General features: G+C 42.5%; 1 protein-coding gene across 1 annotated transcript in view; it reads left to right on the top strand.

Moving 5' to 3' along the window:
* CCDC171 (coiled-coil domain containing 171) overlaps nt 1-21,512 on the top strand; it is a 69,101-nt gene extending 47,589 nt beyond the window's left edge. Inside the window, exons 15-25 of the mRNA XM_069962079.1 lie at nt 1,140-1,328; nt 1,776-2,265; nt 3,190-3,306; nt 3,424-3,635; nt 5,727-5,909; nt 6,985-7,170; nt 7,729-7,874; nt 8,567-8,621; nt 10,463-10,594; nt 19,944-20,096; nt 20,948-21,512. Of these exons, the coding sequence (XP_069818180.1) occupies nt 1,140-1,328; nt 1,776-2,265; nt 3,190-3,306; nt 3,424-3,635; nt 5,727-5,909; nt 6,985-7,170; nt 7,729-7,874; nt 8,567-8,621; nt 10,463-10,594; nt 19,944-20,096; nt 20,948-21,154 (2,070 nt within the window). The 3' untranslated portion in view covers nt 21,155-21,512. The remainder of the gene's footprint in view (nt 1-1,139; nt 1,329-1,775; nt 2,266-3,189; nt 3,307-3,423; nt 3,636-5,726; nt 5,910-6,984; nt 7,171-7,728; nt 7,875-8,566; nt 8,622-10,462; nt 10,595-19,943; nt 20,097-20,947) is intronic.
* Nucleotides 21,513-23,779: the final 2,267 nt, after the last annotated feature.

Here is a 23,779-nt window from a genome sequence, read left to right as displayed (position 1 = left end):
GTGGAATGAATGCAGCATACTGCATGTGCACAGCCTCAGCACCATTTATTCACTGTGGAGCCAACAAACATTTCCAAGTTCAGCACTCAGTAGTGTGTGGCGGCCCCTTATAGAATAAATAGAGCTGTGGGGGATAATTCTTCATATGCTGCAATTCACATTCCAAGCTGCTGACACTGTTAGATAGCACATTGTACCTTTCATATATCTGTCTGTGCTTCCAGAGTGTTGAAAATGCTTTTATTCTCTAGTGCAAAGTGTCAAACAGGTGTTCTCTAGCCCCTGATGTGCTGGGGTCTCTAACGCTCCCTTGCTGCAGAGTGCAAAAGGGAGCCTGCCACTGCTGAAAGAGACTCTGTCAGTAGGTTTATGCTGTCCTGTCTAAGGGTAGCATAAACTAGTGATTGAGAAGCTGAACAGAATGGTGTATAACTTACATTATGTGCAGCTGATCCAAAGATATCCTCCTGAATAACATGGACCCAGTGTATGACTGGTCCACCAGAGTACCAGAGAATCCTCCGGTGGGCCCAAAGCTTTAGAACCTGTACGAACACTGACTGACATGTTGTTTCTCACCAGTTCTTCATTGGTGGTCCCCCAGGATCATTTCCTCTGGTGGGCCCCAGATACCCCAGTCCGACACTGCATGGACGATAGGTAGTCCTCTCCATTATGTGTTTGCTTGGTAGTCCCGGATATTCATGAGCACCAGTACACTCCGCCCATCGGCCGCTGACTGGAAGTTCTCTATCTATGCTGTTTATAAGCAGACAGCTGTCAATCAACACCTAGAGGGCAAAGGGAGTGGTGTGAGACCAAGCCTATTCTCCTGCATCAGGAGACTGGCTGAACACAAAGACTAATACAAATACACTGTTCTGTTCAGCATTATGCTGTCTTACTTTAAGGCAGTATACACCTAGTGACAGATTACCTCTAATACTACCCATTGTTGGGCAGCATGAAACTGATGATAGGGTAAGTTTTAATACAACTTAGAATTAGTATTATATGGTTAACTCTAGTTTGCAACACATTTACACATGAGACGTTAACTGTAGAAGTTGTAATTTGTATAGAGTATGCTACATGTGCTCGTTTTTTTTTTTCTTTATTCCAATACTGCTTCTTATAAGGTATCTCATCTGGAATATGCTTGCAAGAACAAGGCTGACATTTTGAGAGACCTACAGAAAAAACATGAAGACTCACTTGACAGACTCGATAAACAAATGAAAGAACAACAGAATGCTTGGCAAAAAAAGACTAGAGATTTAGAGCAACATTACTCTGCTCTCCTCAAGGAGATGAACTTCAAGGCACAGGTATAAAGAAAGGCATTACCTGCATTGTCTTATCCTAATAATTCGTAGTGGAAATTTATTTCTTGCTTAAAACAAATCTTTCTGCTCGGCTGCTTCTTTATTATCCCGGGAGTATTATAATCACTTCTTCCCCTGTAATGGGGAACCAGGCACCTATGTCCTTGTGATCCCCAAAGGCTTAATAACTATAACATAATTATGATTATTATTTTACAGCAGTAAGGAGTCATATGGCTGTGTTGAGAACTGCAGGGCTGCACAAGCCCTGTACTGCACAGTTACATATCGTTACCACTGCATGCAAAAAAATCAACAGGCAAACTAACCTGTTTAGATTTTTGAGCACTACCAAAATGTATTCTGTGGAGTGTAATATGACAATATTCTGCATGTTCAGCAGATTTTACTTCCTTTTTAAAGTGCTGTTTTATGTTATTTGTTTTGCAGAAATATCAAAAAATAGCAGAAAGATCAAAAGACAGGATTTCCATTTATGAAAAGACCAAAGATCAGATGGCCCATGAAAATGTTCACATAAAAAATCTTCTTCTTAACATAGAAAAGGACCATAAGTCCCTTCTTGCAGCCTGTGCACTTATGGCTGGTGCTTTATACCCACTGTACAGTAGAGCTTGCACTTTAGCTACACAGAGAAACTTCCTACAAGACCAAATGAACACTTATGTAGATATTCAGAGAGAAATACGGAATCTAGTGCAAGCATTGTCTGATGGTGAAGATGATTCCAAGAGAAGTCCAAAATATTCCAGGTGTATGAAGCATGTGTTTCGACGTGGTGTTCTAGTGGTTTTAGCAGCTAATCGGCTTCAGCAACTTGGAAGATCCAGCAGGACACTTTTTATGTGGATGGAATCTATGCATAAAGGACCTAGTCTTTTGGTTTGTCCTGGTGTCGGCCAACAAAGCAAAACACTCAGTAAGGCATTGTTAGAAATAGATGGAAAAAGTAAAATGGTTATGATACTGATATAAATTTAAAGGGGCTTTCTGGGATATGTAAAAAACAGTTAAACGGCATGTAGGAAAAGAGAACAGGTGATCATGCAGCAACCCGCCAGTACCACTATTGGAATAGGTCACTTCTGGTATACTGACCCTTGCCTATAGTGGTTATGCATATATAGGCATGACACTTTTGCAATGTGTTGATATCCATTAGTCAGGGATGCTGCTGCCCACCAGAGACAGGGTGATATATTAAGAGAAACAGTACAGTGAAATAGCAGAGAAAACCAAATCGAAACTTGTAGATTCCATATTGGCAGAATGTTTAATGGGCAATGTTTTTTATTATATTTAGCCCCTTTTCAAAGGTACCTATATACATACAATATCTGCCAAATGTTTGTTTATTTGGCTACTGGCTCTCTGCCCTTATCCTACCATACACATGAACGCCTCAATAACTATTCGTAGCTTCAATAAAAAATTTTTTTAGGTGATTGCATCCTTACAATAAACAAAGTTATGGATAGTCTCTCTACTTACATAGCCAAGTAGCCATGTAGGCAGTGTGGGACATCTTTTCTAGCTGACAATTTCCTTTTTTTAGCAGTTCTGCTGCTTGTATATAGTGTACATGATCTTGGACATAAGGTGGTGAGTGCACGTCCTACTGAGGACTATTAGGGTGTCAAAGGTAGTGAATACTTAGTGCCTAGTCCCTGTAAACATGTTTTATAAAATCTATGTTCCTTACTGGGTGTCTAGAGCTTTGTCTTTAAGTCCTTCTTCTTAAATTAATCTCAAGGAGGTTTTTCACCTTTATGGGCTTTTTGGACATATGACTATGGTTACATGATTATTATGACTATGATGTAATTACATTGTTTGTACCTAGAACGACTGGATGAGGTGATACATTGTCAAGAAGCTTGGAAGTGGATTACCAGCACTGACCTCTTATCCGCTGTTCTCACCTCAATGTCTGAACTGCTTGGGATTTTAAACCAGAAAGGTAAATGTGCTTCTTAATGCCCTACGGTGCTGATTGTGTTACCCCATATTGCTTATAGCTTCTAGAAAGAGCCATATTGGCTGCAGGATTCATGTGTTTTAATTTCTCCTTTTGTAGCCCCAGATTTTAGAACACAGAGTCAGCTCATTGACACAGCCAGCAACTGTTTTTCTAAGCTGATGAGCAAGCTGAACATGGTGTCTGTAGAACCACAAAAATATTTCATTCAGGTGGATCCTGACAGTCTTGTTCATAGACTGACATGTGGACTTCACAGAATCAACACCCAAACATCAACCAGGGACCTTACAAGTACAACTCCCATTGTGGTAAGCCAACCTTGAAAACAGTTATGTTTTACAAGTGACGTATGTTGACACCCAGCACCCACATAGACCAGATGTTTGGGCGAATTGCAGCACCTGGATATATACGCAGTGTGCATCAGCCTGAAGCCTCAGCTCTGTACATAGTGTAGTAGTGAATTTGGGGTTCTGCAATTCAGCTTTTATTTACTTTATTGGAAGCCGAGCTGCAGTATCCCGCACCAATACTAACAACACTGTGTAAAGAGTTCAGGCTTTTGGCTTATTTGCATTGCATATATCTGGGCAGCTTGCCCGAACAACTGATCAGTGGGGGTGATGGTTGGTGTTGGCAACCGGTCAATCAAATATTGAGGGCCTGTCCTGAGAATTCTTTAGGTTACAAACCCACTTGCCGGATCTGCAGCGAGTCTCCTTGCTGCGTTTTTGCAGCGAGACTCGCTGCAGATCCTGGCCCTATACTTTCAATAGCAGAGAAACTCGCAGCCCCGCAGCCCCCGACCGCACCATCGCCCGCAGCCCCCGGCCGCACCATCGCCCCCAGCCCTGCAGCCCCCGGCCGCACCATCGCCCCCAGCCCTGCAGCCCCCGGCCGCACCATCGCCCCCAGCATCGCAGCCCCCGGCCGCACGATCGCCCCCAGCACTGCAGCCCCCGGCCGCACGATCGCCCCCAGCATCGCAGCCCCCGGCCGCACGATCGCCCCCAGCGGGCGATCGTGCAGCCGGGGGCTGCGGGCGATCATGCGGCCAGGGGCTGCGGAGCTGCGGGCGATCGTGGGGCTGGGGGGCTGCAGGCGATCGTGCGTCCGGGGGCTGCGGGGCTGGGGGCGATCGTGCGGCCGGGGGCTGCGGGGCTGCAGGGGGGCAGGCAGGATATACATTACCAGGTCTCCGCTCCTGCTTGCTTCGGCGGCTCCCGGCACGTTCCACCCGGCCAATCAGTGCGCTGCCCCGCCGCAGCGCACTGATTGGCCGGGCGGGCCGTGAAGACACCGGGAGCCCCGAAGCAAGCAGGAACGGGGACCCGGTAATGTTTAATGTCCGGCGGCCGGGGGGTTAATGGGGCGGGCTGCAGACAAAATCGCAGCAGGGATGTACATCCCTGCTGCGAGTTTCTCTGCTATTGAAAGTATAGGGCCAGGATCTGCAGCGAGTCTCGCTGCAAAAACGCAGCAAGGAGACTCGCTGCAGATCCGGCAAGTGGGTTTGTAACCTTAAACAGGTTTTAATGCTCGGTATGTTGCTGAGTTACCAACACTTAAAGTTTTAAGGTCATTGCCTATGCGTCAACAAGTCTTAGGTCCTCATGACAACATTGCCAATTGCCAATGCTGTAGTAGTTGTAGTTGTATTAGTTTCTTGTCGTATAACCATTGGGCCAGATTTACCAATCTATCTCAGAAAGAAATGGGATTTGTCTCGACACATATTGACAGTTTAGCTTTCATATTGATAAATCTGGGCCATTGCATGCATCCAGATCCCCATTCATATCAGTCTTTCTTCGTTTCAATCATGTCAATTATTTAGTAATATGTGTGTAGATTGATGAAAAATGGTGATGCACACAATGGCCCAGATTTACTGTCAGTCTTTTGTGAGCTGCACCACATTGACTGCTTTGCTCACCTTTTGGCACTTTTCCACTGTGTCTGAAAAAGGAGCCTTTGGCTTGGTAGTTCCTTCCTTCTAGAATACACTGACGTTGAGACACGTTATGGTGTCTCTCCGGTGTTTTGGTTGATCTCCCTGAGGTCAACCAGCGTCCTTTTGAAAAAGGAGCCTGACCTCGTTGTAAGGGAGTGTAGCTTAAGATGCAACACAATGTGCTAAAATGTTGGTGCAAAATCCTGGTACAATTTGATCGAGCTAATAGTTTGTCAAAATTGAAACTAGACAATCTAACAACGAAACAGATTTATTCATTAGCCTGAACTAAGTTTACACTGCCCAAGAATTGGACACTTTTAGTCAATATTGGCCAGTGTCTAGGTTACAACAACTAAGCAGCAGAAAACAGAACCTTGTCATTTTAATCCTGCTTCTTTTATAAACTGCACACCTAAATTTTAGTTCTCTCATTCCCTTATAGAAGTGCTTGGCTGTCTTGAAAAGACAAATCCTTGTGTTCACCAAGCGACTACATACAGCAGAAGTAGAGAGACGTTCATTACGCCGGGAGCTGTCGGACATTAAGAAACAAATCAGTGAGACTAGCAAGGACGCTGTTGTCACAGAGAATCTTATAGCAGAAAGCCAACAGTACCAGCACTCTGTAAGGAAAAGTCTTTTCACGTTTATACTCCAGTGTAGTCACGCACGACATGATGTGATGATGTGTTTGCTTTGAGGAAACATTTTACTTTGACCTTGGTTATTAGAATTTATTTTACATGTTTGCTTTTAGTGTTGCCTTTGACTTTTATTATCATGTTTTCAATTCTTCATTGCAGTAACAATCACCACAATATACAGTATATAATAAATAATGGATGACTCTAGAAGCAGTCCCTTAAATGGTTGAAAAAAGGGGCAATATCTCAAATTAAGAAAATGATATATTTTTTGGCTCCCTGACGGCAGGCTGACAAGTATACTCACCCCTGATGATTGTTTTCCCATGTTGTTCTGGTGCTCTGATAAAATCCTGCTGGAGCCAACATGACCTCTTCCCCAGGGGACTGTCCTGCATCTGCAGAGGCGGAAGTCAGAGTTTTCTATGCATCTTTTTTTTTAAAAAAGTATTCTCATAGAGATTCATTGAAAACACTGATTTCTGGCCTTCAAGAACAGGAGAATTAAGAGTGTTAGAAGCTATGTGAGGTCAGCTGGATCTGAACGGCGTCACAGTACCAAAATAATGTCACAGGGAATCAATTAGCACCGATGAGTATACTTAGCAGCAGTTGGGGAGTAAAAAAAACCTGATAATTCAGTCAATTCAAGCATTATGGGGATCCCGGGATAGCTCTCAGCTAAACAGGCATTTGGCTAAATGTGAACAAGAGTAGCATCTTTAGTGTGACATTAGAATAGACTGGAAGATATCTCTAAAGAGGACTGCTCTGCTCTCTGACGTTACAGTTTTAAGAAATAATTACATTTCCCATAATACAACAGTTCTGTAGTATTTTAGGCTTCTCCAGGAGTCCTTCTGCACCAGGGGCATTTCTCTCCTGCCTCTGTCTCTCGTGACAAGACAGCCTCATAATGTCTATGGGGCACGTCTTTTTCACTGACAGAGTGGCAGCGCGGTCCTCTCCTCGCTCATTCTATTGATGTACTTATAAATTTATTAACATAGTGTTGTATCTTTTTTATGCATTATTTTCCTCCCCCCCCCCTCCCAGAAAATTGTTCCCTATGAGAAATTCAGGACAGTCTTTGATGAGTTAAACAACGCGTTGTTACGTGAACAAGAAGCCCAGATTCTCTTGAATGAGCAGTCTCAACAGTTACTGGAGCTCAGCCACAAAATAGAATTACACTCCCAGGAGGAAGCTGAGATAGATCAAACCTTATCTGAAGCAGTTAAGGTGTGTGTCTTGTTGTGATTTTAGGGGGATTGGTAGTATAATTTGATTACAATATGCTCTATGATCCATAAATGTTTTTTTTGATTTAAAGTTACTTGTCCTCTATCCACAGCATAGGGGACAAGTGTGTGTGTGTGTGTGTGTGAGTGTGTGTAGGGTCCGACCTCCGTGCCCCTGGGGATTTCTAGATTGGCGCCCAGCTCCTTTTTTTGTCATGAATGGACAGCACTTGGCTCTTTCCAGCGTCTCAATAGAGAACAAATGGAGCTGCTTGTCAAGCACCGACCTGCGGCTCCATTCCTAACAAAAGAGCCAAGTGCCGATCTAGAGATCCCTGAAAGGCATGGAGGTCAGAGGTCTCATTCATGTTCTCTATCCTGTGAATAGGGGATAAGTAACTTTAAATTAGAAAAAAAACTTTTATTTTATGTGTAGTTGCCAAAAATCTCACGCAATGTCACTGCATTTCAGTCTTTCTTCTGTAGCTTGGCATGTATTAAAGTCATGCTGGATCCTTGACAACAAACAATGCTTTTGCCTCCTTTCCCCTGTTTGCAGAGTCTTTCTGAGACTAAAATCGAGCTGCGGAGAAAGGACCAGTCTTTACGACAGCAGACCAGACAGCTGGCCCAGATGGAGCAGGACAAGCGTTGCCTGGAAGAAAGCATATCTAGTGCAGAAAATGCTCTGCGCACAGCAGCTAGGTGAGTCTGAACCAATACATTAAACACAACAATCCAGAGCCCAATGTGCTTAGCATATGTTAAGTATCCATCAGATATTTTTTTTTGTTTTTCAGTATTACACATTTAGAACCACAAAACTAAAGAATTGTGTTCAGTTATGTGCTCAGTCTTCTTTATGTGTCCAGCTTTGTGTCACTTATTTGCAGGGAATTGACTTTCATATTTGAAGTGTTTTGTTCCATTACTAGAAGGCTGTATAATGGTTTCTGTTTATATTTTTAGTTGCATTCTGTTATTGATGGTATACTACTATACAGTAGTACAATGCATGTCTGGAAGAACATGTTGCTTGTTACTGCACAATGCTGCTTTAATCTTTCTTGTTTTACGTAGTGTTTATCCAGCAATATCACTTGATTCTATTTTTAAACCTGATTCTTACAGGAATCATTCTGGCCCATATGATTTGTCATAAGCCCTAGAGCATGGGTCTCCAAACTGCGGCCCTCCAGCTGTTGTAAAACTACATTTCCCATCATGCCTGGACAGCCAAATCCAAAGCTTTAGCTGTCCAGGCATGATGGGAGTTGTAGTTTCGCAACACCTGAAGGGCCGCAGTTTGGAGACCCATACCCTAGAGCATCTTGTTGCCTAGATGTCATATTATTGATAATTCATTAATGTAATATGAGAACACTTAATTTTTGCAGGGAAAAGGAAGGCCTGTCAAACTATATGAAATCCGCTGCAGCAGTGTTTCAGAAGGTAGGCATTCCTGTAAAGTATAGGTAATGAGCCACAACTTTTGACTAAAAACTACAGACTTTTAGAGAACTTGTCAAAATGATGGATGTAAAACATTTAGTTCATAAATAAAGTTCTTCATGAACAACAACAAAAAAAAAGTATAAATATATTTTAACCCCTTAAAAACCCATGATGTTTATTTGTGCCAACCTGAGGAATACAGGTAACATGTCAATTTTACCACACAGTGAACAACAAAACCACCCACGGTCGTTAAAGGGTTAAACTGTGTATCATGCATAGTTTCTGGGAGACAGACTGCTTAAAAGGAAAATGTATTTCCTGGTTTTAAGGGCCCTATTACGTGGAGTAATAATCGGCCCAATCAGGACAATTCGGTTGATTATTACTTTGTGTAATAGAGAGAATGATCAGCCAATGAAAGAGTCATTTGGTGTGTTTACACAGAGAGATTTATCTGACAGATCTTAGAAGCCAAAGCCAGGAACAGACTGGCTTCAAAAATCTGTCAGATAAATCTGTCTGTGTAAACACACACTAAGGCTGGGTTCACACTACGTATATTTAAGTCAGTATTGTGGTCCTCATATTGCAACCAAAACCAGGAGTGGATTAAAAACACAGAAAGGATCTGTTCACACAATGTTGAAATTGAGTGGATGGCCGCCATTTAATGGCAAATATTTACTGTTATTTTAAAACAATGGCTGTTGTATTGAAATAATGGCCGTTATTTACCGTTATATGGCGGCCATCCACTCAATTTCAACATTGTGTGAACAGAGCCTTTCTGTGTTTTTAATCCACTCCTGGTTTTGGTTGTAATATGAGGACCACAATACTGACTGAAATATACGTAGTGTGAACCCAGCTTAAGGCTGATCATTTATTTAGGTCCAGACCTAAAATTGTTGGACACACACTGCTACGTGTGATGATTTGTAGCATAAAATAATAAAATATTAACTCGCCTCACCACGTTCCCAGGGGTGCAGCTTTGCCTTCTGTTCTTGTCTTTGCACTGCACAGACTGCCGGCCGTTCAGCCAGCCACTGGCTGTGGCCTGTCTCCGCCAGTGATTGGTTAAGTGGCCGCAAACAGAATGCAGAGCTGCAGACATCGGGGAAGACCTCCGAGAACACAAGGGAACATGATAAGGTAAGTTAATATTTTATTATCTTACATTAAAGGCTAGGACTGCACAGACACACTAACAATATCTGTGCATCCCTTGCTGCCCGATAGTCCGCCTGTGTAATAGCTCAGAAAATTAGCACAGATCTAGCAGATCAGCACTCATTTACAGTTTATTATTGGGCGGTTTATTAGCACCTTAAGTGGTGATCTAACCAAATAAATATTCACATAGGCTGCTCAGTGATCAATAATTTCATGATGGCCTGCTTGTAAACAAAAGTATGCAAATGGTGATCATGGCATTCTGCCCTAGAATCAAGAAAATATCCGTACATGCACTGCGCGTTGGCCTTATGGTGGCTCCTTAGTATGGAACTGCCTAACCTCCAATCACGCTGATATTATCATTGTATGGAGATTGTGGCTCTGCAACTTGTAGGTTATATGGGGCTGTAATATGACTGTGCACAAGCCTTCAGTCTCCATTGCTTTTCCTTTCCTAAATTGTAAGGATCTTAATGGCTAACATGGTGCAGAATCTTATATTTTATTATTAGCCCATATTCTGACAATTATTCAATCTTTGTTCATTGTTGTATAGAGAGAAAACATAAAGCAAGATTGAATCTTCCTTTTTTTGTAGTAATGTATTATATTACTTTGTATTTACAGTAGCTTTTTGTTTCTTTTGCCCTTTTTAGATGAGAAAGCAGACCTCTTTATCACAGGCAGCAACATCACAGCGAGACTTCACTCTCCAGCTCCCTAAGTTGTCACCCAAAATGTTTAAAATGGACAGTTACACAGGAGGATCAGACCTCAGTGTTTGCCAGGTAACCCTTATATGTGTTTACTGTGTGACCTTCATTTGAATGTCTTGTCTTAGCTGATGGCCATTTGCAAATTGCATTTTTTTTTGGAAGCTGAAGTGACCTTGCGCTGCAGCGCACCCTTCCTCCCTCTTTGTCTTGACTGATCATATGTTCTATTAGCAAAGCCCGCTCTGCACTGCTGTGTTTTCATAACACCCAATGACATCCCATTCTCATAGGAAATGGCGGTCAGCATAGACTTTTTGCTGAGTGGCCATTTCTGGTGGGAGTGGCACATAATTAGATGTTCTCAAAATACTGACAGCGAGCAGAGCGGGCAGCCCGGGAACCAGCAGGGACGGGAGAGTGGGACAGGTTAGTATACTTTAATGTCCCACCAGAAGAACAGTAATATAGTAGAGGGAAGTCCAGACACTGATTTAGCTGGAGAGAGATAAACGTCCCCTAATCACACAGCCTGTCTTTGACGTAGTAGATATTCTGTATTGTGTCCTGTGTGATGAAGCTTGACTGTTCTCCAGTGTGTGAAAGAGTAAAGAAGATGGCCTAAATCTATCTCATCTGAGACTATGGTGTGAGAACTGTATCTTATATGAGAATCTATAGTGCGATTTAGGGGACAAGTTCTATGTTGCTTATTACACCTAGGATAAGTGTAATGATGAGACCCTTTCTGTGTCTGCAAACCCAGAGGCATCATGGGAAATGTAGGCTGCATTAGGAAAACCATATAAAAATAGAAAAGGGAATCAAGTTGGCCGACAACACTGGCATAACACATCATCTTAAACTGGCATATTCAAGACCCTCTACTTTTTCATTTATATAATGCGGCATAGGCTACTTATAAATAATAAAGATCCCAGGCTGCTGCTTTAAGGAGACACAAAATTAAGTCTGCCTGGAGCCACCACTAGGGAGAGCTCAGTGCATTCAGGTTTACACAGTTACCATATATGTCAACAAACTGTATGCTCAAACACTTTCTATTGTAGTGACTGCAGGCAGGTAGAATTTAATATTTAACTCTGTGGCTATAAGGGAAAACAAGGTACAGTATTTGGAGAAATGTTTCAGAACACTGGCCCTTAACTTCAACACAGATCTGCTCATAATTGGAGGGACAGTTTAACCAGGCTTGAGACTTTAAAAGCAGATATTAGGTACAGTGGTACCTTCGTTTAAGAGTAACTTGGATTAGGATTGTGACTTGATTTAACCCCTTAAGGACAGAGCCAATTTTGATTTTTGCGTTTTCGTATTTTCCTCCTTGTGCTTAAAAGGCCATAGCACTTGCATTTTTCCACCTAGAAACCCGCATGAGCCCTTATTTTTTGCGTCACTAATTGTACTTTGCAATCACAGGCTGAATTTTTGCATAAAGTACACTGCGAAACCAGAAAAAAATCAAAGTGTGGTGAAATTGAAAAAAAAAACCCGCATTTTGTTTATTTGGGGGAAATGTGTTTATTTTTACGCCATTCGCCCTGGGGTAAAACTGACTTGTTATGCATGTTCCTAAAGTCGTAACGATTAAAACGATATATAACATGTATGACTTGTATTGTATGTGATGGCCTGTAAAAAATGTAAACCATTGTCAACAAATATACGTCACTTAAAATCGCTCCATTCCCAGGCTTATAGCGCTTTTATCCTTTGGTCTATGGGGCTGTGTGAGGTGTCATTTTTTCGCCATGATGCGTTCTTTCTATCGGTACCTTGATTGCGCATATACGACTTTTTGATCGCTTTTTATTACAATTTTTCTGGATTTGATGCGACCAAAAATGCGCAATTTTGCACTTTGGGATTTTTTTGCGCTGGCACCGTTTACCGTGCGAGATCAGGAATGTGATTAATTGTTCAGGCGATTACGCACGCGGCGATACCAAACATGTTTATTTATTTACTTTTATTAATAACCTGGGAAAAGGGGGGTGATTCAGCCTTTTTTTTTATTAGGGGAGGGGGCTTTTTACTATTACCAACACTTTTTTTTTTTTTACTTTTACACTTGTACTAGAAGCCCCCCTGGGGGACTTCTAGTATAAGTGCTCTGATCTCTCATAGAGATCTCTGCAGCAGATCCGGCTGCTGCCATCTTGGAGCAGTCCCCGACCGGCTTCAGTTACGGAGATCGCTCCTCCGGGATAACATCCCAGAGGAGCGATCTCCCCACTAGACACCAGGGATGACGCTGCGTCCGGTAATTGGATGCAGCTGTCAACTTTGACAGCTGCATCTGATTACTGTATTGCTAATACCTGCGGTCCCGGGCTACAAGCGGCACCCGGGACCGCCGCGGTTCAGAGCGAGGTCGCCGCGTGGCCCCGCTCTGAACGTCCCTAACGGCATCAGGGTGTAAATATACGCCCTATGTCGTTAAGGGGTTAAGAGCATTGCTTTGGTTTAAGAGCTGCCTGTACTGGGTGGGAGCGAGAGTAGGGGAGGGGCATGATCTGCATAGTGTGGTCTACAGCACTGTACTCTGACCCAGGAAGTCTCCCTCACCTTCCAAATCGTAGCAGATCAACTTCAGGCTGGTGCTTGCATTAGGGGACAGGACTGTTGAGGTAATCTCTCCATAGCTGTTACTACTTTCTTCCCGGACAGAGAGTGCTGCATGTACAGGTCCTTCTCAAAAAATTAGCATATAGTGCTAAAGTTCATTATTTTCCATAATGTAATGATAAAAATTAAACTTGCATATAGTTTAGAATCATTGCACACCAACTGAAATATTTCAGGTCTTTTATTGTTTTAATACTGATGATTTTGGCATACAGCTCATGAAAACTCAAAAATCCTATCTCAAAAAATTTGCATATTTCATCCGACCAATAAAAGAAGTGTTTTTAATAAAAAAAAAAAAAAAAGTCAACCTTCAAATAATTATGTTCAGTTATGCACTCAATACTTGGTCGGGAATCCTTTTGCAGAAATGACTGCTTCAATGCGGCGTGGCATGGAGGCAATCAGCCTGTGGCACTGCTCAGCTGTAATGGAGGCCCAGGATGCTTTGATAGCCGCCTTAAGCTCATCCAGAGTGTTGGGTCTTGCGTCTCTCAACTTTCTCTTCACAATATGCCACAGATTCTCTATGGGGTTCAGGTCAGGAGAGTTGGCAGGCCAATTGAGCACACTAACACTATGGTCAGTAAACCATTTACCAGTGGTTTTGGCACTGTGAGCAGGTGCCAGGTCATGCTGAAAAATGAAATCTTTATCTCCATAAAGTTTTTCAGCCGATGGAAGCATGAAGTGCTCCAAAATCTCCTGATAGCTAGCTGCATTGACCCTGCCCTTGATAAAACACAGTGGACCAACACCTGCAGCTGACATGGCACCCCAGACCATCACTGACTGTGAGTACTTGACACTGGACTTCAGGCATTTTGGCATTTCCTTCTCCCCAGTCTTCCTCCAGACTCTGGCACCTTGATTTCCGAATGACATGCAAAATTTGCTTCCATCAGAAAAAAGTATTTGGGACCACTGAGCAACAGTCCAGTGCTGCTTCTCTGTAGCCCAGGTCAGGCACTTCTGCCGCTGTTTCTGGTTCAAAAGTGGCTTGACCTGGGGAATGCGGCACCTGTAGCCCATTTCCTGCACACGCCTGTGCACAGTGGCTCTGGATGTTTCTACTCCAGACTCAGTCCACTGCTTCCGCAGGTCCATCAAGGTCTGGAATCGGTCCTTCTCCACAATCTTCCTCAGGGTCCGGTCACCTCTTCTCGTTGTGCAGCGTTTTCTGCCACATTTTTTCCTTCCCACAGACTTCCCATTGAGGTGCCTTGATACAGCACTCTGGGAACAGCCTATTTGTTCAGAAATTTCTTTCTGGGTCTTACCCTCTTGCTTGAGGGTGTCAATGATGGCCTATTGGACAGCAGTCAGGTCGGCAGTCTTACCCATGATGGCTGTTTGGAGTAATGAACCAGGCTGGTAGTTTTTAAAAGCCTCAGGTATCTTTTGCAGGTGTTTAGAGTTAATTAGTTGATTCAGATGATTAGGTTAATAGCTCGTTTAGGGAACCTTTTCATGATATGCTAATTTTTTGAGATAGGATTTTTGGGTTTTCATGAGCTGTATGTCAAAATCATCAGGATTAAAACAATAAAAGACCTGAAATATTTCAGTTGGTGTGCAATGATTCTAAAATATATGAAAGTTTTATATGAAAGTATATGAAATTTTTATCATTATATTATGGAAAATAATGAACTTTAGCACTATATGCTAATTTTTTGAGAAGGACCTGTATGTGCCCACATCTGCCCTGCTCATTCCTTCATGCTCCCTGCATTCTCTGTCAGTCCTGATTGGTCCATGCTGAACACACCCCTCCCCATTGCTGTCATGTGACCACATAGACCTCTGACCGCAGCCCTGCTTCTCTATTCTAACCTATCTATCTTCTTGTACTACACTACTGCATTATGGGGATCTGCAGCTCCTTCCTGTATCTAAGAACTGCTGCTGCTTTTTCGGGTTTATGCACTTACTATACATTATACTCCACATGCTGACTGCTATACTGTACAGTAACTTATAATATCACATATTCAGCTGTTTCTAAATGTTTGTTTCATTTGTTTCACATGTTCAGAATAAAAAATTATTTTTTGGATTTAAAACCAATTGTCTACATATCAATGATTTCTTATGGGAAATTTTGCTTTGATTCAAGAGTGGGTTTGGATTAAAAGCATGGTCCTGGAACAAATTATGCTCGTAATCCAAGGCACCACTGTACATCTGACATTCAACAGCATTTGATGTCACATATTTTGGGGAAATCTGCCTGATGCCTTATTCTCTTTGAAAAGAAGGGGAAATCCAGTGATGTTTCTCTGTAATAAGTTATAGATAATTGTAAAACCAATATGCTATTTTAAAGTGACCCCCTTTCTGGATGAATTTAGGCTTTACAGCTAGCTATAAAGCCTAAATTCTGCATTTTTCATCAGAGTCAGAGTTGGAAAAATTGTACCACTCCGACTGCAGCTTTAAAAAAAAAATCTTAGAACAATTTAAAATTTAGTTTTGATATGAATTTTATAAGTTTTTTGCTCATCAATATATATTATGAGCAACATTCTAATAGGACACTGGCCCTATTAGATAAGGGGGGGTCGAGGAAAAGGTGTCGGTCATTATTTGGCAGTTTGTTTCTGAGCTGGAAGAGTCCATTGTGTGGGGGAGATCTGTGCTGTTCTCTTCCTGGATGCTGGATGACTGTATTTGAGCAGCAGTGTAATATGGAGATATCCTGTGTAATATAGAGGAGGAGGAGACATAAGTAGTGTAGCAGTAACCTCTGTCCTCAGTGTGGTGTTTTTCTTCAGCGTGCTATGGCTGCAGCTGTGTGTGTGTGCTATGGCTGCAGCTGTCTGTGTGTGTGTGTGTGCTATGGCTGCAGCAGGCTGTATGTGTGTATGCTATGGCTACAGCAGGCTGTGTGTGTGTGTGTGTGTGCTATGGCGTGCCCCCACACCCACAGTGACCCCTCTATATCACTATGGCTGACATCTATATTTCAGGGATCTGGCATTGTTAGCAGTATTTCTGTGTGTATGGTGAATATTTAGTTAGAAACTAGGAAGATTGTCAGCAGGGAAAGACCACCTGCTCCTTCTAGTCTAGCTGAGAGTAGTTCAGGACATGGAGGCTGGAGACTGGCTGCATCCACTGCACACACAGGAGAAGCTGCTTTATATCTTTCATTATTCCCTCAGAAGTCACCCCAGGATCATGAAGGATATTAAGGAGAAGCTGCTGAGCCAGTGTGATAAATAACTCCCCTAGGATATGACTGGCCATTTATGAAGGAGCAGGAGTCTGAGTCTGAGCTGCGGCTTACCGACTCCACAGCCCTGGTTTTCATACCTTACTTTGTAATAGATTTCTTGGTGCTTGCTCCAGTAAAAAATGCTTTTTATTGTTGGTGGATTGTACCACCTGGGCGGGGCTTCACGACAGCAGCGCCACTTATCTGTGTCGTAGGCCCCGCCCTTCCATGACGTCATTATCATATAGGCCCCACCCCCTCGGCGGCCATTGGAATGGGCCAGCCTATAGGTCTAAGCCCCACCCCCTTTAGGTCGGCCCATTCCAGTGGCCTTCAAAGGGGCGGGGCCTAGATGCGGATGGCATCTTGGAGGGTGGGTCTACGACGCTGATGTGACCAGGGCCAAATGGCACTGCAGCCATGAAGCCCCGCCCAGGTGGCATAATCCACCAATGATAAAAAGCATTTTTCACTGGACCAAGCACTAAGAAATCTATTATAAAGTAACGTCGGAAAACTGCAGAGCTTAAGCTTTACAGCTGTGTAAAGAAGTCCTCATCCAGAAAGAGGGTATCACTTTAAACTGTTAATGACTTGAATGGACTGTTGTGGGAAAACCGAAGTATGTAAGCACTACTAAATAGGTTTCCGTGGTAGGACCAAGGTGAATGTGGTGTACCCCTGGGGTGGTATTATATTGGAGGAGCGGACGGTCACTTGCCAGATGGTGAAGTGCGACTCCACGCCGGAGGTGGCTGGCCGAGATACAACCGGACCTTGGGGTGTTACTTTGTGACGCCAGTGCCGAGTAGGCACACAGGTGTGATGACACACCTGCTTTTATTTTACAAGGCCGGTTGTACCTTTTTTACCTCTGGACAGTGTCCTGCCGGGCTGCTACCGGGGTTCCCTGGGTTAGTGTGATCACGGATGGCCAGAGTGGTGTAGTGACCCTCCCAGACTATCGGAACCGCCACCCACAGAAAAGGGAAGTGTCCCAAGGTTAGATGGTGTACTGTGTCGGTAGAAAGCGAAAGACCACAAAGTCTCTTTAACTTAAATAAGCTTGTTTTACTAAGAAGATACGTTCTGGAGGCAACACGATTATGAGGTTTTTCTTGATAAAGCACTTGATAATACACCTGGCAATAGTTCCAGACAAATGCTTGACAATACAGCAACCGAATCTGTAGTAGGAATGCAGTGTAGGATTCAGTTGTGCTGAGTGATACAAAAAAGCAGAGTAGCAGAGAGGAGGATGTCGTGAGAGTCTTATCCCAAGTTGTACTGTGCTTCTGGGTTGTTGGAGGATGAGGTAAAATACTGTTCAGAAGAAGAAAAGAACACCTGTGGCCATGTATTGACCTTTGATTAGTCTTCACACCTCCTTATGCCCACTTGACTCGGCTGAACCTTCCTAGAGGGTGACACAGGCCCCAGACCTTGTTATCTGGGATGAGCAGAATGCTGAGGGTTCCCTGCTGACAACCACGCTGCAAGATAGAGATCCTAGGCTCTTGCAACTTTGCGCTATCCCAAAATGACCCAGTGGACAGTGGACAAATTTTAATTTCTTCGTTTTCGTTTTTTCCTTCTTTAGTTTTCTATCTACAGGGCCATGTGGGGGCTTGTTTTTTACAGGAGTAGTTGTACTTTGTAATGGCGTCTTTCATTCTACCATAACATGTATCATGGAACCCCAAAATTATTATTTATGAAGATCGTAAAAAAGAATGCAATATGGTAGCGTTTGGGGGGTTCCCGTGTCTACGTAATGCACTATACGGTAAAAGTGACATGATACCATTATTCTATAGGTCAGTCAGAACACAACCATATGCAGGTTTACACAGATTCTCTAATGTTATATTTTTTTTTTTATGAAATCCTTTTTTTTTGCAGTTAATTATTAGTGAATTATTTGTGAAGATCGGACGTTTTGATCACTTTTTATTAACTTTTTTTTTTTTTACATATAATGTAACAAAAATTGGTAATCCGCACACTTTTTCTGCTCTTTTCGTTTACGCTGTTTGCTGTTAGTGATGACGCTTGTTACTTTTTAATAGATCGGACAATTATGCAAGCTACGGTAAATTATATGTTTATTTTTATATGTTTTATTTATATAATGGGAAAGGGAGTTGGTTTGAACTTTTATTGGGGGAGGGGGCTTTGGGGTAGTGTAATAATTTTTTTTACTTTTTTTTTTTTTACACATTTTAAGTCCCTTTGGGGGACTTGTACATTCATTTGTTTGATTTCATTTACTGATTATTGCTATGCCATAGGCATAGCATTGATCAGTGTGATAGGCGATCTGCCCATTGAGCCTGCCTGTACGCCCACGGTTGTCTGGGGAAAGACTTCCAGGGCATACCTGTACGCCCTAGGTCGTCTAGGGGTTAACAGTGCATAGTGCTGTGTAGCATTACTAGTAGGAATACTGTTAGCTGTGTACTGTCTTGCTTCCTACCCATACGAGGTTCTAGCTAAGGCTTACTTGATAGGGGACCTGGCAGAGGGCCAGGGCCCAGATAGACCACTGTGGGGAGCTATCTAGCTTGCGTCCTTCCTCCACAATGTCCAACATGAATATCCTTTACACTTCCTCCACCCATGTGACTTCCTTCCCTAGCGTAACCAAAGTGCGCTGTCAGTGGGTGAAGAGTGCAACAGAAGAAGTAAAGAGAGAGAAGAACAGATTCCTATTGGTCTGCAGATTCGTGTGACACATAAAGAAACAATAACCCTTAATATACTTCAGCTGTGCAGCTCCCAAATACACATAGCTAATAGAGTGACATCTAGTGGTGAAACTTTAGTACTACTTTCATCACCACACAAGTACAATAAGTACAGACTTTTACAAGGGTGTATATAGCAGTAACACCCGTGGTAGGACACCACATGAATGTCCCATATGTAGCTATGAAATGATTAGAAAAATTAGCAAAAATCCTAGCACTCCAATCTTGTCTTTGCAAATAAAAACCTGTCACCAACACATGTAGATAACTAGTCCAGCACCAATTAAAGACTCAGAATGTATTGTGGGTTAGTGAACTTACCAGACACATGGATATGATACCTCAGTGCTGCTCTATATGGAATAGATTGTAGCAAATAAAAAATCTGTTCAGTCTTATTCACCAAACATTAGTGTGGTTCTGAGTAAACTCTTAAAGGTAATCAGTCACATGCTGGGGCTTTGGTGGTGTTTTGGTAGTTTGGCTTGGTGCCGTTGGGTAGTTTGGTTTGAGTACTCCTTTTAAGCTGAAATTATTTGATTTTGACTAGATTCTGCTGACATCACATTGGATTGGATTGTGTTGTTGTTATGTTTGAAGACCAACATTTCATGTTTCTTGTTTGCAGGGAACACTTGCTTCTCTGTCCTATCAAAACCCAGGATGCATGCATAGAATACTGTATTCATGTAAATTTGATGTATTTTGTATTTCCAAGGGAAAAGCTAACCCAAGGGTCAAACAAACATTGTACATAGAAGTTTACACATGTACATAGCAATTTGATGTTTTATGTTTGTTACAGAGCATGATTAAGAACTTCTTGGACATCTATCAGATCGCATACACCAAAGCCGCTGCCCTGGAAAAGGAGATGGTGTTCCATAAAAAGCACATTGCTGCTCTCAAATCCGAGCTGCAGACCGCTTGCCTCCGTGAAACAAAAAATTCATCTCCGGTAAATGTTGATCCTGATTTTAGTTTGCAGGATTCTATATGTATCTTGATCACTTACAAAAAGTGTCACTGTGTGATTTTGGTGGTGTATGTTGTAACTTTTTCCACTTTTAGGAATATGTGATGTATTTCTTCTAGTACGTACATTGTGGATTCAGTAGACTTCTCATATATAATGTATGACATGATGATTCTCCTGTGAAGCATCTTCTAATTTGAATGCAGACCTGTCAGAGGCAGGGACAAGTCCTACACGAAGCAATAATACAGAGTGGAGTACTTTCTGAGAGTCAGCAATTGGGCAGGAACTATTCTGTAAGCTATGGCGTTGCCTGAAAGTACAGAACAATTATCACTGCATCAGACTAAAAAGGAACAAAAGCACTAAGCAGATTTCAAGACGCTCATTGAGAAAGCAACCCCTCTGTGAATTAGCTGATCACTCTAGAGACCAGAAGTGGTGTTCTATAGGGGTATCAGAGCTACACCATGCTTATGCCATTTTTACCATTACCCACCAAAAATATTCCCTAAAACATCTTTATTACCTATAAAGCCTCAGTTTCCATTAGCTACCTTTTCCTGTTATATTGTGAGTGCATATTATATGAACCACAAAATATGGTACCATATTAGTAATATTACTCATGTATTGTGATTTGCTGTCTGCATACACGGTCTGATCATAACCAATATCACAGCAAGTTTTGCGTGAGCACAGGTTTCCCACCATTTTCCTTTTCTGTAAAAAAAAAAAAAGTATCCAATTCTTTAACGGTGTTAGACTTACAGTTGGTCCATACCTAGTTAATGTCTGTTTAACATTATTTGTTTGTTTCCTTAACATAACAGGCAAAGCTTCATGCCAGCGCTGTACCAATCTACGAATTTCACTCAGAAAGAAATATTGCAGAGTTTTTACCACTGCAGGCTGAGATGGACTCACACAGTCATATGAACTTTGGTCATCTAAACAGCAGAACTTTCTATCCTATAGACTTTGCATCTGTTACTGACTTTACCCCAGCATACATGCAGGAGCTGCCCACTAAGACATGACTGCTTCCTTTCCAGCAGTAACATTGTTCCCATCTCATATTAAAGACAAGGTTCCATGATGTGAATGTTTATTATTTTCATCATGTCTTTTATAATGCACTGATGTTTTATATGCGTATTTGTATACATTTTTAATAGCTTTATTATTTAATTTGTACAGAACCCCGCCACTATTTTTAACCATAAAATGGCCCTGTAGATTGAACAATCTTCTTCATTCACAGTGACATGTAATAATATTGGTTACAAATAAAAGCATGGCACAACATAGGCTTAGAGCTCTATATTTATTAGAGCTATGTAGGCCTTGACTAGCTCATGTATCACCACAAATACAGTGTTCTTACATGTCTATGCAATCTGCAATGTGCTTTGGGCTGTGCCTGGTGCCCTCATAGTATCTCTAAACAGGTTAAAGGGAACCTGTCACCCCCCGTGCCGGGGCAGAGCCCGGCCGACCCCCAGCTAGAGTTATACTTACGCCGTGCACAAAGTCCCGCTCCTGCTGCCGAGATATCACCGTCGGAAGCCCGTAACGCGTGCATCAGAGATTAGTCCGACGCTTATAGAGAATGACAACTCCATTCATTCTCTATGAGCATCGGACTCATCTCTGATGCGCGCGTTCCGGGCTTCCAACAGTAATATCTCAACGGCGGGAGCTGCTCCAGGAGCAGGACTTCGTGCACGACGTAAGTATAAGGGTCTCTAGCTAGGGGTTGGCCGGGCTCTGCCCCGGCACAGGGGGTGACAGGTTCCCTTTAAAGGAATACTCCCATTTCAACTAACATAATACTTAACCTCCTCCCACCGCTGCACTGTTAAAGCCAGCGGGGAAAGGGCACTGCCACAATCTCAAGCTTGTCACAGGGGCAGGAAGAGAGATGAGGAGGTTGAGATAGGGACTTCACCTTATGGGATCATAATGATCCCTTAAGCAGAAGTCTAAAAGTGACCCAGGCATTGAGGCATCAATGACCCATGGTTGTGAAAGGGTGAAACTTGGAGGGCTTATCAGGGTAAATATTTTTGCAAATACATTTATTTAAGAAAATTTGTCGTCTCCTGATATGCCAACTGTTTTCCTCCCATTGATGGCAGAAAAAATTGCAATTGCAAGTTGCCAGCGCTGCCCCAAAAAACAGTGGGAAGTCCAGGATGTAAAAATAAATAAAAGTTATTGTATAATAGTGCACACAGGTATTACACATTTCTAGAATACTGACCCTTTTTCAGATACATTGCATACAGTTTAGGGTATAGAACAACTTTAAATCACAAAAAAGCACCAACCCTGCCCCTTTTCTGCTGGGGGTGTGTGTGTGCGCAGGAGTAAGGTAAACCTACAAGCAAAATGAATACATAATGATACAAATATAGGTCCAGCCTACATATTAATGCTTAAATTGGAGATGTATAATACACATTGATATTATTACAAGAGGAAAAAAAGAAAAGCACAGAAATTTATTTTAGTGAATCCCCATAGTGCTGTAGTGTTGTACAAAATGGGCAATATTAAAGGGGTAGTGCGGCGCTAAAAAATTATTCACAGAATAACACACATTACAAAGTTATACAACTTTGTAATGTATGTTATGTCTGTGAATCACCCCCACCCGTGTACCCGGAAGTGTGTGGTGCATTATACATTACCTGATCTGTGTCGAGGCCGTCCGCCATCTTGTGCCAAACGTCATCTTCGGACGGATGGCCGAATCGTTGCCGCCGCCCCTCTCCCCTCTGCTGCGTCATCAGCCGTCATCCGCCTTGTGATGTTTGGCACAAGATGGCGGACAGCCTTAACACGGATCAGGTAATATATAATACACCACACACTTCCGGGTACACGGGCGGGGGTGGTGGGACACGGGGAAGGGGGCGATTCACAGACATAACATACATTACAAAGTTGTATAACTTTGTAATGTGTGTTATTCTGTGAAAAAATTTTTATTCACTACCCCTTTAAGTTCAAAGATTAGTGGTCACATGACTCGGAGGAGGCCAGTCTATCACTGTTGAGGGTGTGTACTGATTCGGCCATTTGAAAAACAAAGAGGCTGTCCCAGCAGTGAATGAGGGTACTGACATGTGTAGACCCACCCACATAATTTCGATCTTAACTAATCTTCATTCAGGTCCAAATTTATTTATTTTTTTTCTTCTCATCATTGCATTAAAAAAACTATAATAATTTGGACCTGATTGGGAATTCTTTACAATAATGAGAACAAAGAAAAAAATAAGGGGAATCAAAGCAAAGAAAACGGGCTGGTCTCTAGACAGGTTATTTACCCCTAGACCCCAGCTCCAATACAGGCTAGAAGGTTCAACGATATCTGATTGCAGATCAGTACTCTGTTGACAGATACTGACTGACAGTGTGAGCAGGTGGTCGGTCAGCATTAATTATTTATGAAGAAGAGGGAGGAGGAAGCAGCGGTAAGGAGTTCTAGAATGCCGCACAAATGCTGAGGCACAACTCCTCATTGACTCTTCAATATAGAAGGAGACCCAAAATTGTGCATAATCCACTTCACAGACAGATTACCGAAAGGTACCATGCTCGCTAGGGGACTGCCAGCTGCAGCACACTGTCAGCACATCAGGTAGGGCTCGGAT

The sequence above is a fragment of the Dendropsophus ebraccatus genome, chromosome 3 (assembly GCF_027789765.1).
Source record: "Dendropsophus ebraccatus isolate aDenEbr1 chromosome 3, aDenEbr1.pat, whole genome shotgun sequence".
In the NCBI taxonomy this organism is placed as follows: Eukaryota; Metazoa; Chordata; class Amphibia; order Anura; family Hylidae; genus Dendropsophus; species Dendropsophus ebraccatus.
The sequence above is the reverse complement of the archived record's forward strand: the minus strand, read 5'-3'. Positions and strand labels throughout refer to the sequence as shown.